The following is a 14,118-nucleotide window of genomic DNA, read 5'->3' as shown; positions in this document are numbered from 1 at the left end:
TTTCTTTAATATCCCTAAAATTTCAAATAATAAAACATTTACCGCGAGGTACGTGTCGAACGGTTTATATTGAAAATATAACTAAAATTATTCAACCTCGTTGTTTCCAATCCACAGTAATTTCTTTCATCAGTGGCTACTCCCCCAGTATTCATCACGCGTTATTTTTTTCCCTTTTTGTTTGATTCCTACGTACGTAAGGATTTCGCACTACAATTGTTTTCTAGTGTCGCTAAGAATCGACTGTTACGTTGGTGTCGCAAGAAACTATTTGTTCTCTGGTTTAAGTGACTGTTATGTGTGTATCTCGCGCACTATTTGCTCCCTTGTTTGTTTGACTGTTACGTTAGAATTTCATACACTATTTGTTCCCTGGGTTGCTTGACTGTTACGTTAGTATCTCGTGCACTATTTGTTCTCTGGTTTGTGTGACGGTTGCGTTACTATCACGCGCACTATTTGTTCTCTGATTTGTTTGACTGTTACGTTAGCATCTCGCACACTATCTGTTCTCTGGCTTGTTTGGCTCTTATGTTAGCATCTCGTGCATTTCTGTTCGCTGGTTTGTATGACTTTTACGTTAGCATCTCGCACCCTTTTTGTTCTCTGGTTTGTTTGTCTGTTAGGTTAGTATCTCGCGCTCTATTTGTTCTCTGCTGTGTCTGAATGTAATGTTAGTTTACTACATCGTTCGCAACGCCGGTAGGAAAGATGAAGTGAATCCTGTGTTCTGATTGGCTACCCGAGCGGGCAAGATGGGCCCATCTTTCCCACTCGGGATTGCCCGCATTGATCCTGCCTATGAAAAAATTAGAATTAGAGTAAAGTCGCAATTCTTGGACAATTTCGGCGATGGAAGCGCAAAAAGTGACAGAAGATAGTCCAAAGAAAGAAAGCAGAAACGACTCTCGTGAATTTGTTGTGCTACAAACACAGTTGGCTTTCTTTCCCGGCTGTCGAATTAAACAAGTCAATCTTAATTCTAACCAAAGCGAAATCTTCTCGCAATATTCAATCAATTCAAACATCAGCACTTTTTCTAAGACTGCCGAGAAACTTTGTAGATAGAGCAACAGGTTTTGCCAAAGACAAATGTCCAATTGCATATTGCTAAGTAACATTGTTCGAGAGACCTCATTAATATTTTAAAACCTCGCGTGGCTCACTTTCACTTCTCCGTTACATCACCTCGAAAACGTCTTCATTAATAAGTAAATAAGTCATTAACGTGGCAGATTAATCCGACGATAACTCTCGAAAGCACTTACGGCAAACAAGACCATTATTCCCTGTCCAAAAGTTAGAGTGTATTTGTTTTCGAACTGCCATCACTTTCTAATTCCGTTTTCAAACAAGATATGCGGCTTCCTACGACTAACAGTTAGTATAGGGCTTTACAAACAAAAAGCAAGAAAGTTTACCATATACTTCCGGTTTCTTGCTGTTACTCCGTTTTAAAGTTGTATTTAAATCAGAAAGGAATTGTTGAAGCGTTTTAAAAATATTTCAAATGAGATCGCGCAAAGATAAAGATGAAGGTCACGCTGTGGATCGAAGTCGGTTCGAAAGTCTTTGCAGTATTATATTCAGAAATCCAGAATAACTATGCTTTTTTAAAATTCCCTTTATTTCAATCAAGCAATCCTAGAAAATTCTACTGCTGTTAGTCAACATTTTTCAGTCTTTAGCACTCTCCGTAGTGACCGACCGAGGCCAACTTGAGTGCGATATTTTCCTCTTTCTGAACCAGGGCATGTTCCTCAGTGTAACCATGATAGTGTGTCGAATGTGCCTCATCTTCCAGCAGTAAATTACAGGGTTCAGAGATGAATTCAAAAATACAAAAGTATAAGAGAAAAGGTACAAGCTCTTTGCAGTGTTACTTGTCACGGTTGGGTCAGCGACTGCCAAACACACCAAGTAAGGCAGATAGCAAGCAACAAAAATGAGATACACGTAGAATATGCCGACTGCAGACTTAAGGACGCTTACCGTGTTTGCTATCTCACCGCTGTGTTCCACCTGCTGTATCTGCATGGACTGAATCTCTTTCTTGTGGTATCTCACCGTCAAGTAAATTTTAACGTAGACTGTTGTTGTGACGAGAAAGAACAACAACCCAAAAATGATCAAAAATATCGAGTGCACTAGCGATGGAACCCAGAGGATCAAAGATGCGAAAAACACGCTTAGCAGCCATACTGAGATTACCACTACAACAACACACTTGTGAGTCACAAGTTCCTGGTATCTGAGATGAAGATGAATAGCTAAGAACCTGTCTACACTTACAGCAACAACACCCAAGAACGAAGCCATAGAAAACAAACCCAGTATGATTCCAAACATATTGAACGTGTTGCAGCTGGGGATCTCTTTCAGTAGGTTCTTGATCAAGAGTGAAGTGTAAAATGGTTGAACAAGACAACCAACTCCAATATCAGAAACGGCTAGACTCAAAAGCAATGTTTTCAGAGTCTTTGGCAACGATGAAGTTTTTCGAATCGCGTAGATGGTTACAATGTTAAGCGTGATGGCGGAATGCGACAGCAAACCATTTAAAATACTGTTTGAGATGTATGTAAAATATAGATGGTCTACTTCGCTAGTAATGGCGTAATGATGCATTAAAACTTCGCACGTCGAGTTCTGTGAGTCATTCATGATATGGACATCGGCTCTTTGACGAATAACTGAATGATAGTTGGATACTTTCCTTACAGGGCTCAGAGCAGATAGAAATCGTAGATTAACTGCGGGACTCGCTCTTTGAAATAATCAAAAATGTCTTTTTTTTTTAGAGACAACAGTGTTCATTTAAAATTGAAAATAGCTCATTTTGTGACGTGTATGAATAATTATAGCCCAAGCCTACTGAAGGTTCAATACAGTCGAGCCGCCACTGAATAAAAAGGTTTCTATATTAAGGTGCGAGTGTCTTTCCGATAAAATCTTTGCAACGTAAAGACAATTACACACCCGTAATACAAATCATAATTTTGGTGGCCGTTTTGATACGACGGAAAATTCTGATAACACGGTTAAAAAAATTCTGGCGGGTCACGTAGTTTGGAGCGAAGAAAAGTCCAGAAGATGAACTGAGCCTTTGGACAGACTTTCCGATAAGCTCTGAAGCTTTGGTGTGTCGACCGGAAGAGACAATTAGAAAATTATTTTCAAACTTAATGACAACAAAATCTAAACAAACTGACCACAGCAGCATTATCAACCAACCCAAACGACCGACATGAAATATCAATTAAATTAAGAGCTAGAGTTTCAAGTAAAAAGTTCTCAGAAGTTTTACTTCGTAGATTATTAATGTCACCCCAGGGCATTTCATAAGTGAATCGTAATGACCATACTATAAGAACACTCTAAAATTCAAAGTAGCAGTAAATTAAAATGACATTTGAGACGAGGGGTGGCTTTCTCGTAGCGTGTTTCCTGTTTTGAGTAAATGGCACTTGAGAATCCATTATTAAGATAACATCAGCACGAATCCGTGGGTAATCAAGCATAACACATTAAATAACCAAAACGTCGGCATTTTTTTGTTGAATAAGAGCGAGGGTTTCGAACTTCAAACATCTATAAATAAGGTTTAAAAATATCTCATACAAAAAGGCAAGTAAACAGTCAAATCGAAAAATTTTGATGAGACTGAAGTGAAAAGTTTAGATTCCTTTTAGAAAACAAAATGAACAGTTGAACTGAATTACTTATCGAACTATTCCGCGGGCTGAAGACCAATACTTTTTATTACATAAAAAGGAAATAAAAGTCATAACAATTACTTAGCGGCGTCATCGGTTATTCCGGGAGCCGTTTGTTTTCAAATTTGACTGGCCCTGGCTTGTTTGAAAGTAAAGTCTGAAAACAGGAAAAACACCAAAAAGAGGAAAATTTGGATTTAATTAAAGCTTAACTGCGTGCAGTTTCCGACCAGTATTACACTGTGGTTGTGGAAATGTCTGGAGACGGTTCCTGCAGTCGTCCATCAGAGTAAATATTAACTTTGAATCTTAATAAGCCTGAAGTTGAAGTGAGTGCCCATCAGAAACCGACCGAAGGATAAGTGCACGAATTGCTGAAAGTTCAAATTAATTGGACGTCTACCTACAATTAGAGCAGTTTTAAACTGAGAGTGGAAAGTAATTCCATATTGCATTGGTCTCTCTTCGCTTCGTTCTGTGATTGGTCCAGTGAGAAAACTCGCACCACAATCTCAACCAATCAGATACCAAACTATACCCAACTGGCTAACCAACGACAGCTTGGTCACCCGCGTTTACCAAGCTTCAGGCAGTTTATTCGTTTACTATTTGAGTCTTCATTGGCTCCCTTTGACCTTGTTCTGATTGGCCTTTGTAATTACCTAAATGATCAGCTACGAAGGAAACTAGATATCCTTCAGTGTTGCACGCCTCACACTGTCTGAGTGTGACCATGAATGCTTTCTAAAAGACGCTAACATTTTGACATCAGCAGAGCTTGGCTATCCCGATCATTCAACTCACTCGACCTAAAGAAGCCATTGACCCGCTTCAGAAAGATGGCATGGTTTAAGGGATTCCCTCCGAGTGTGGCAATGTTCACATCGGCACGACTAGCAGAACTATGTAGGAGAGCATGATAACGAAGTGAAAGCCGATATTCCATGTTCTTTTCCTTAGGAGAGAACTCCAAGTATCGTATCTTTTTAAAACATTTCATCAGTAACAGAATTTTGCAACTCAAATAGTTTTGCGCAAAAACTTCAAAACACATGTGAAGTTAGTTTTTAATAGAACTAATTGTCTTGTAACTATCTTTTAAATACTAACAAGAACAGATTATTATACCTGAAAGTTAGAAAACCGGTGAACGAGCACTGGTACAAAGGCTCCATCATGACAAATCCTGACTGGTGCTGATGCGCAAGATGGGGGAGTGGGGAGAGCATCATTGCATAACGTCAGTTCCTTTTCCAATCGGTAGTCTCCTACGAACAGACAATAAACTTATGAATTCACTAATTTCCTTTTCATTCGCAGTTCAGGATGACAGTCAATTATGTTGTCTGCTGTCCTGGGTAAACCGTTTAGTTTGGGGGTAAAATAAATGGTTTAATAACGTTTTCCTTTTCAGATGGAAAAAGAGGAGGGAATTTGTCGAAAAGGACCATTACGTTTACATATTTTACAAGAAATCCAATTAAAATGCTAAAGAAAGGAAGCCTCTTAAGCAGCCTGACAATACCTTTCAAAAATCTATTGCCGTCAACTTAAGTAAACAAAGAAGTTTTCATTATCAGCGATAATGTCATTTTACACCTTTACTTGGATATAAGTTATTTCATCTTCTCAAAACTTTACATAAAGTCGCACTTCTTTATTAATGAAGTATCTGGGTTTATCGCTGTCAATGTCAGAAAAAAGAATTGTGGTTTCTTTGAACTTCTGAAATTAAGTCGAAGGTGAAACTTTCCTTCTGTGCTCTAGGTCTCATCAGTAAGATTCAAGTAACGAGGCAGTGTACTTAACACTACTAGCGCTCTTTAAGCAAAAACTGGAGCAACCAGCTCAGTTTCTGAAACCAGTGTTCATTTACAAAAAAAAAATTATAACAACAAAAATTTAAGATAAATCGCTTATTCATTCAGCGTCTGTTGGATCAATTCACTCATTGCTCTTCGAGCGATAAAAACCAGCCTCACTGGTTAATAAGCTGTAAATTTTCATCGCTGCTTGCTTCACTATTAATGTTCTATTTACATCCTGCCAAATTCAAAACTCGACCTCGTAATGAGATTAAAAAATGTTATTGCGGTCCTATATTATTTCGATTTCTGACTTCCTTTAATATCATGCAGTCTTTACAAATCCCACAGCAAGTTCAATCGTGAACATACAGCTACACGGAAGGGCAAGTTTTAGAATCAACGTGATGAGTAATTTCTCCGCAACGGCAGGTTCCGTATTACGTCCATGAGTGCGTGCCGAATGTGTCTCATCTTCCAGCAGTAAATTGCAGGGTTCAGAGATGAGTTGAGATACAGCAGAGTCAGTGAGAAGAGAAAGAGTTTCTTTAAAGCGATGCTTTCATTGTTTACTCTAACGGCCGCAAGGCAGATAAAAAGAGGCAAATAACAAACCAAAAACACAAAATACAAGTAAAATGTACCGGTTGCAGAATTGACGGGGCGAGTAAAATTTGCCATTGAGCCACTTTGTTGTGCTTGGTGTATCTGCAGAGACTGAATCTCATTTTTGTGTCGTCGTGCAACTAAATAAACCCTGATGTATGCAAATGTTGCAAGGAGAAGACAAAAGGCTCCACCTATGATACGAAAGAGCCTTCTGCTTTGATGCAGATTCCACAATGTGAGGACAAAACAAACTGCACTAAACACCCAAATGGATACAACCACATCAACAACACGCTTGAGAGTCACAAGTTCTTTGTATCTGAGATGAAGATGTATAGCTAGGAACCTGTCCACACTTACAGCCAGAACACCCAGGAAAGAAGTTATCGAGAAAAAAACCCCGCACATTTGAAAAATCATTATAGTGATACAGCTAGTATCATTCTGTTGCAACCACTTGATCAGAAGCGAGATGTAAATTGGTTGAACAACCAAACCAACACCAACATCAGAAACGGCAAGACTCAGAAGAAACGTTTTTAGCGTCTGTGGTAACGACGAACATTTTCGTATCGCGTAGATCGTTAACATGTTCGACACAATGGCGTTTTGAGCGAGAAAAATGTTGAAGACACAATTGCAGATGTACGTGAAACGCAAATCTTGAAAGTCCGAGAACGAGGGATAATGCTGAAGCAACTCATCGCAAAACAGTTCGTCCATGCCAACGACGCGATGTGTAAGCAAAATAGTCTCTCCTATCGGTTCTACCGAATCACTCGACGGCCACCCTGCCAGATATTTTTCTTTTATAAACTGTCGCTATGGTCACCGTTGAAGAAAGTGTTGAGGTATACTCAAAGGAGAACTCACTTTTCAGATATTCTATTTAGAAATGTCACTGCTGAGGTCCGCTAACAAATTCAGACGAGTTTTCTTAATTGCAAATTTCCAGCTGAAGAAAAGGCGGACGTAAGTAGTAGATTATTTTCTGACATAGGTGTCCTATAGAATTACGGAAGAAGAAAATTAAATAATTGCTCGGCCATTTATCAAATAAGTCTGGAAATAATGCCATGATTAGTCGCTCTACCCTGCAAAGTGCTGTAGATTTAAAATAAAGAAGTACCTGCATGTTTGAAATCAGTAGGAATTCCTGTCCTGAAAATCCAGATGTTTTTCTTTATCAGGTGTTTGTTTAACACCGTCAAGTATCGTGGGAATAAATTTAAATTATGGGTATGTTAAAACATACTCTCTTATTTTTAAATCTAATCCGTAATGAATTGGATCAGTAGTGAAGGCCCGATTGACAAAGGATTGTAGTTACAAAACTAACAAAACATTGCCTTATCTTCTATTCGATACCAGTTAAACATCTACCTTATTCTGATGTTATTAAAATACAGAACACATTTTCACTGCGGTCAACTGATATGGCGAAAAATATCGAAGACTTTCTGGCTTTGAGCTGACAAATCAATAATGCATCATTGGAGAAGGTCATAATTACCATAAATTTCGTGTTCAAGCTATGCTCAACCTCGTGTTATCATGTTAAAAAGTCATGAGTCACAGGAGTGGTACCTAATTTCCAAAGCTTAGGGTTTTTGTTAGGAATTTCCTGCAGAAACCAATCTAGTTGATTAAAAATGCCTTTCGAGAGAATTTTTGCTAATGATATGTTTAGTTACGTATGATGCACTATCCTCGCAGTAGATAGCGCTATTTAAGCAATAGCGAAAACCAGACCTGAAAAAAATCAGGCCTGTACGGGATTCGAACCACTGACCTCTGCGATATTACTGCAGCGCTCTCACCAATTGAGCTAACAAGCCAACTGGGAGCAGGCCGTTAAGTTGATTCGTAATAAACCCGTGAAAGTAATAAATCTGTACCATGAAATATATGAAGTCAGTGGTTCGAATCCCGTACAGGCCTGATTTTTTTCAGCTCTGATTTTCGCTATTGCTTAAATAGCGCTCTCTACTGCGAGGATCGTGCATCATACGTATCTAATACCGCAGTTCAAAATATATGAACTTCATATATTTCATTGTACTGATATGTTTAGTTTTTAATGTATTTTAACAACTCTTGACAGGTGTCTTTTGACCGTCACGTGATTTACAAGGCACGACGGCATAGGTCCACCCTTACTACCCCAACTTTCTTTCCGCATTCGCGAGTTGCCAAGACAACGAAAAATCAAGAAATATTGACAGAAAAACAAATAAAAACTGTTCACCCATTCGATAACTGTGAATAAAACAAAAAGCGAAGGGTCCAATAAGGCTGCTCATTGTCTGATGTAAAATGCAAAAATAAATAAATAAATAAATGAAGAGACACCAAACTGGTATTTCTCTTCAAGATATCAGAAGTAAAACTAGGTTATACTTTCACAGAAGTAAAACTCCGTTATACTTTCACAGTCATAGAAAAAGAGCATTCCGATTGAGTCTCTTTGAGTGACTTGAAAAAACAGCAAAATCGCAAAAAGTGCGGTAAAGCGAAAAAAAGTAAGACAAAATTTCTTTAATTTTGTTTTTACACCCCTTTTATTAGGAGGCACATCAAAACACATTGCAAATACTAATTAAACTTTAGATTGAAAATCCAGATATCACTACTGGCAGTTCGTACAGAGAACATTTCTAGTGATCCTTGATAAACAGATTTCCTCCAGCATCAAAACTTTCTAAGTGATTGACTAGTCCTAAGATTAGTGTGATAGGCGATTTCTGTCCCCAGATCAGTACTCTTCGGCAGGAAAGCGAAAACAAGGAAGTCAAAATTTCTTTAGTTTTGCATTTGATTGGTTTAACACCTCGTTCATTAGTGGGAAAATCAAAATATCATTTCAAATATTAATCTTTTGGTTCAAAGTCCAGATATCACTTACTAGCAGTCCGTACAGAGAACATTTCTGGCGATCCTTGATAAACAAATTTCCTCTGAAATCAAAACTTTCGAACTAATTGACTGGTCCTAAGATTAGTGTGATACGCGGTTTCTATGCCCAGACATCTTCATCGGGAAAGCGAAAATAAGTGAGTCAAAATTTCTTTGGTTTTGCATTTGATTGGTTTTACACCCTGTTTATTAGCGGGTAAATCAAAATGTTATTGCAAATACTAAACTTTTATCACGAAACCCGCGTGTCTCTACTGAAACGGGACCGAAGCTCTGCGTGTCGTCGCACTAGTTTGCTAACGAGATTGACGGGAGATAAAATAATAACTGCTAATTTGGGGAAAGTTGGCCACAATAGTGACGCTTTTATTTTACTCGACATCATGATCAAGAACATTGAAATAATAACCATCGCGCAATTTCTTAAGCAAAGGTGGGGTTAAATATCGGCAAAGAGCCAAATACGTATAAAAAAAGCAACGAAAGCCTCAAAAGAAGGCCGGAGCATGGGGAGGGGGCGGGAAAATTTTTCTACAGTACCGAAAATTTTTTTGTTCGGATGTTAACAGGAGTGGAATGAAGGCATCTGATTGGTTTTACACTCCGTTTATTCGCGGGCAAATCAAAATATCATTGCAAATACTAAACTTTTGGTTCAAAGTCCAGATATACTTACTTGCAGTCCCGCCGTACAGAGAAAATTTCTAGCGGTCCTTGATAATCATCAAAACTTTCGAAACTTATTCAGGACTGGTCCTAAGATTAGTGTAATGCACGGTTTCTTTGCCAAGACATTTTCTGTAGTAAGTCCATGACAGCACATCGAATGTGTTTCATCTTTAAGCAGTAAATCACAGGGTTCAGAGATGAATTTAGAAATACGAAAGTATAAGAGAAAAGATAAACTCTCTTCAGAACGTTACTATTGGTTGTGGTCATCTCGGCGAAGGCAAAATAAACAATAATAGGCGAATAGCAAGCCAAAAATACGAGATACACGTAGAATATGCCGACTGCTGATTTAACAACGGCAACAACACTTGCCATTTCACCTGTGTTTTTGTCTTGTTGCTGTCCTTTTAACGCCTGAACGTTCTTCTTATGGAGTCGAACAGTTAAATAAATTCTGATGTAAACCAGTGCCGCAATAATAACAGACAAAATAGCAATAACTATATAACTTAAATTTTGAATAAAGGATGAGACCCAAAGGTGCATCGAAGAACCAAATGCGCTAAGCAGCCATATTGAGACTACCAAACTAGCAACACGTTTGTGTGTCACAAGTTCCTGGTATCTGAGATGAAGGTGAACGGCCAAGAACCTGTCTACACTTACAGCCACGATACCGAAGAAGGAAGCAATAGAAAAAAACCCACAAATGATTCCAAACACGTTAAATATGTTACAGCTGGGAAAGTTTCCCTGCAAGCACTTGATCAACAGTGACGAGTAAAATGGCTGAACAAGCAAACCAACACCAATATCAGAAACAGCTAGGCTCAATAGTAGTGTCTTCAAATTCTTCAGAGTCTTTGGCAACGAGGACGTTTTTTGCATCACGTAGATTGTCACAGTATTCAGCAAAATGGCGCTAAGTGACAGGAAAATGTTCAAAACACAATTAAAGATGTAAGCGAAACGAAGAACTTCGATTTCGGTGGTGACAGCAACTAAATACATCCAAACTTCGCAGTGTGAATCATTCATGATGTGAGCTTGCGGAGGCAGCAGTTACTAAGCAAGGACAATCCTTGTCGTGGAGGACGGGCGGGTGAAAAACACAGATGCACTCGTCCAAACACTAAATACGAAATATTCCGCTTGAAAATGAAAGATTCTTGATTTGAGTTGGCAGTGAGAAGCTTGTGTCAATACACTCCAATTTCGATCTATCAAATTTCTCCTTCACCAAGCTTTCGGTCCTATAAACAATTTGAATAAAAGGATCATGTCTCAAATGTTATTGAAGAGGTTTTCAGATTACGTAAAGACCACGTGCAACACAACTTTCGGCCTCAAATCAACTTCTTACTTGCTGCTAAGGCTTGGAATGCATTACCTGATAAGCTAAGATTAATGGCTGAATTTGGCCCTTTCAATGATGAGATAAGAAATTTAAGTAATTTGTAATTTTATATCACCATCATTTATATCATCATTTATATTTAGGCTTATATAATTTTTAAACTCTGTAATTTATATTAATACGTTTTTCTCGGTATATTAGCATCTCTATTGCTAGAGGCCTAACAAGCCTCATTTTCATCCGAGTTTAAATAAAGTCATCATCAGCAACAACGGTCTTGAACTACTGAAGACATACTTTACAGGGGTTCTTTAGCTACAAAACAGTCAAAACTGTAAATGTTTTCAGTTTCAAGGGGAGACTACTTATCATGAGATCTCAGGAGATAGTTTCAAGAAAATTTCCAAGAAAAACCAAACTGAAAACTGAAGCCATTGGCATCATTTTACTGTTGCGACGTTCAGTACAATTATTGTCAGTCTGTCTGTATCCCGCTTGTGATTAAAACTCTCCATCTTCATATCCTCTCACATGAGAGTCAATCCACGCGATGTAAGGGCCGCCTGCGCACTTCCTCAGGATAGCTAGTGCCAAATCCCTCTCGCAGGGAGCAGGGCTAGTCCATTACCTATGACGCGTTGGTCAAACTTATAAGGAGCGGCGAGATTTCTTAACTCGAAACAGCAAAAGAATAATAGTTTTGTTTTTGTTTCTTTGTACAGTGGAAGTTTAATTTAGTTTATTCTTGAAATCTTGTCTTCGGAACTCACTCTTCCAGTTTCGCAAGTTTGAAAGGCAAAATTGCGATTGAAAGTGACCAGTATTTATCTGCATCTAGTCTAGTTTTTAGTTCTTATTAACCGAGCGGGAGGTCTGTATGGGAGAATCTTGACCGAGGTCGCCAGTATAGACCGAACGCAGTGAGGTCTGTACCAGCGACCGAGGTCAAGATTCTCCCATACAGACCGACCTAGCTCGGTTAATAAGATGTTTATAGTATATGGCTGTGTCTTATATGCCAATTATTTATATTCTTTGTACCTTTTTTTTCTAGACCGGTCTCGGATGCCGGTCTAGATGGGAAAGTCTAGATCGCTTTCAATATTGATTTCAGCCAATTAGATTCGTGAATTCGGTAGTTCCCAGTCCTTGTGAGACACAGCCATATAATAAACATTGTTATTGCCCCAATATGTCGACAAAAACATAGCTAATCTCTTCTGAAATTGAGTAGAAAACCTACAGAGTAAGTCCAAGAGGCTGACATAAACTGTATCTACGAGATATTGTACCTGCAAACAACTGAAACGCCAGTTCGACAGTTAGGAAATTCTTTTGGTATCTATTTGAGCACACTGGACAGTGGTCATAACTGTTTGGATATATAGTGTAACAGTCATAAGGTGGCTTAATATGTTCTAATCACGGATTTAAACAGATAGCTTGATCTTTTTGGTGAATACGGACCTTTGAAACGATAGTCCACGTTAACTACAGTGTTTACCAAAACACAAATTATTCGGTTGAATTTTACTAAAAAGAAGATTCATCTTGCGGTGTCTACGTTTGAACTAGCCCAGCCATTAAATCAGCAAGGAAAACTATGGATCCGCCACTGATGTGCGGTTTGATGTTGTAATGCTACGCAGGACGTTGATGATAGCGCTTCGAATGTGTCTCATCTTCCAGCAGTAAACAACAGGGTTCAGAGATGAATTCAGAAATACAAAAATCGATGCGATAAAGTTAAGTCGCTTAAGAGCGATAGTCGGTCTACTGATAGCAATAAAAACTATGTAGGCAACAAACGGCAAATGACACATCAAGAATACAAGGTACACGCAAAATACACCGACTGCAGTCTTGACGAGACTTACAAAATGTGTCATTTCGCCAACCCGTTGAAATTGTTCTTCAGGTGTTTCCCGTACTTTCGAGGACTGGATATGATTCTTGTGGCGTTTTACAGTTAAATAAATCTTACAATACGCGATTTTTGTCAGTAGAATACAAACAATTCCGACAAGGCTTGCGGAAATGAAACGGATGGTATTAGGGACCCACAAGATCGAGAAAGCAATGAAGAAACTAAACAGCCATATTGAGATTACCACTGCAACAACACGCTTGTGAGTCACAAGTTCCTGGTATCTGAGATGAAAATGAAGAGCCAAGAACCTATCTACGCTTAAGGCTATGACACCGAAAAACGAAGCGCCGGAAAAAACGTGCGATATAACGTCAAAAGCCCTGTAAGTAGTACAACCTGGAATGTTACGTTGTAAAACTCTGACCACAATTGAAATGAAAAATGGCTGCACAACCAAACCCACACAAACATCAGACACAGCAAGACTCAGCAGAAATATCTTCAAAGTATTGGATAACGATGACGTTTTTCTTATCCCGTGGATGGTTGCAATGTTCAACAAAATCGCGGTACAAGAGAGGAAACTACTTAACACGTAACTTGCGATGCCAGTCGAACGAATGTCATCAACATCGGACTTTTGCAGTAATGGCTGGCAGGATGGCATTTTCAACTGAAGGACTCGTTCCTTTCTTTTTTTTTTTTTTTGATACAATCAAGTCTAAAAGCTCTTTCAGGATGCGAACGTGAAGAAAAGTCGACAAGTTTTGAGCTGTGCGCAATACTTCTGACGAAACCGCTAATTTATACCTAAGTCTTCACACTTTTAATTAAAAAAAGGAGCATTTTACGTCATGGCGAGAACATCTGTTCATGGAGGGCATGTGTTTGTTAGATGCCTAATTTTGCTTCACGAAATTTGGACGTTTCCGAGAGATTAAAAGGGGAAATTCTCAACCTTCCAACTCAGGGTGAGTTAAGAGTTAAGTAGGCAATTAAGTGAAAAATAAACACATTCAACGAAATTCACAAACAGTCTTGAAACAAGAAACTGTCGCATCTGCTTGAAATTTCATCGTATTAACCTCACAAGAAGGCTCGAAAACAAATAGAAATAAAACACGTTGCGCAATTAGAATAATCATACGAACGGAAATTTTAAATAGAGGAGCG

General features: G+C 38.6%; 3 protein-coding genes across 3 annotated transcripts; all 3 read right to left on the bottom strand.

Moving 5' to 3' along the window:
• Positions 1-1,604: 1,604 nt before the first annotated feature.
• Positions 1,605-3,081, bottom strand: LOC148722388 (adenosine receptor A3-like). Its single transcript, XM_088736913.1, has one exon. The coding sequence runs from the start codon at positions 2,662-2,664 to the stop codon at positions 1,678-1,680; it is 987 nt and encodes a 328-aa protein (XP_088593039.1). The 5' UTR covers positions 2,665-3,081; the 3' UTR covers positions 1,605-1,677.
• Positions 3,082-5,266: 2,185 nt separating this feature from the next.
• LOC148722387 (adenosine receptor A2b-like) lies at positions 5,267-7,626 on the bottom strand. Its single transcript, XM_088737127.1, has one exon. It carries the CDS (start codon positions 6,851-6,853, stop codon positions 5,921-5,923), a length of 933 nt encoding a protein of 310 aa, XP_088593253.1. The 5' UTR covers positions 6,854-7,626; the 3' UTR covers positions 5,267-5,920.
• A 1,754-nt stretch (positions 7,627-9,380) lies between these two features.
• Positions 9,381-13,770, bottom strand: LOC111340411 (adenosine receptor A3-like). The gene has a single exon (XM_088736211.1). The coding sequence runs from the start codon at positions 10,754-10,756 to the stop codon at positions 9,809-9,811; it is 948 nt and encodes a 315-aa protein (XP_088592337.1). The 5' UTR covers positions 10,757-13,770; the 3' UTR covers positions 9,381-9,808.
• Between the last annotated feature and the right edge of the window lie 348 nt (positions 13,771-14,118).

The sequence above is a fragment of the Stylophora pistillata genome, chromosome 10, assembly GCF_964205215.1.
Source record: "Stylophora pistillata chromosome 10, jaStyPist1.2, whole genome shotgun sequence".
Lineage (NCBI taxonomy): Eukaryota > Metazoa > Cnidaria > Anthozoa > Scleractinia > Pocilloporidae > Stylophora > Stylophora pistillata.
This window is presented reverse-complemented; position numbering and strand designations above follow the sequence as displayed.

Coding starts and splice junctions, on each gene's coding strand:
- LOC148722388 (XM_088736913.1), bottom strand. CDS start 2,664: ATGAATGACTCACAGAACTCGACGTGCGAAGTTTTAATGCATCATTAC.
- LOC148722387 (XM_088737127.1), bottom strand. CDS start 6,853: ATGGACGAACTGTTTTGCGATGAGTTGCTTCAGCATTATCCCTCGTTC.
- LOC111340411 (XM_088736211.1), bottom strand. CDS start 10,756: ATGAATGATTCACACTGCGAAGTTTGGATGTATTTAGTTGCTGTCACC.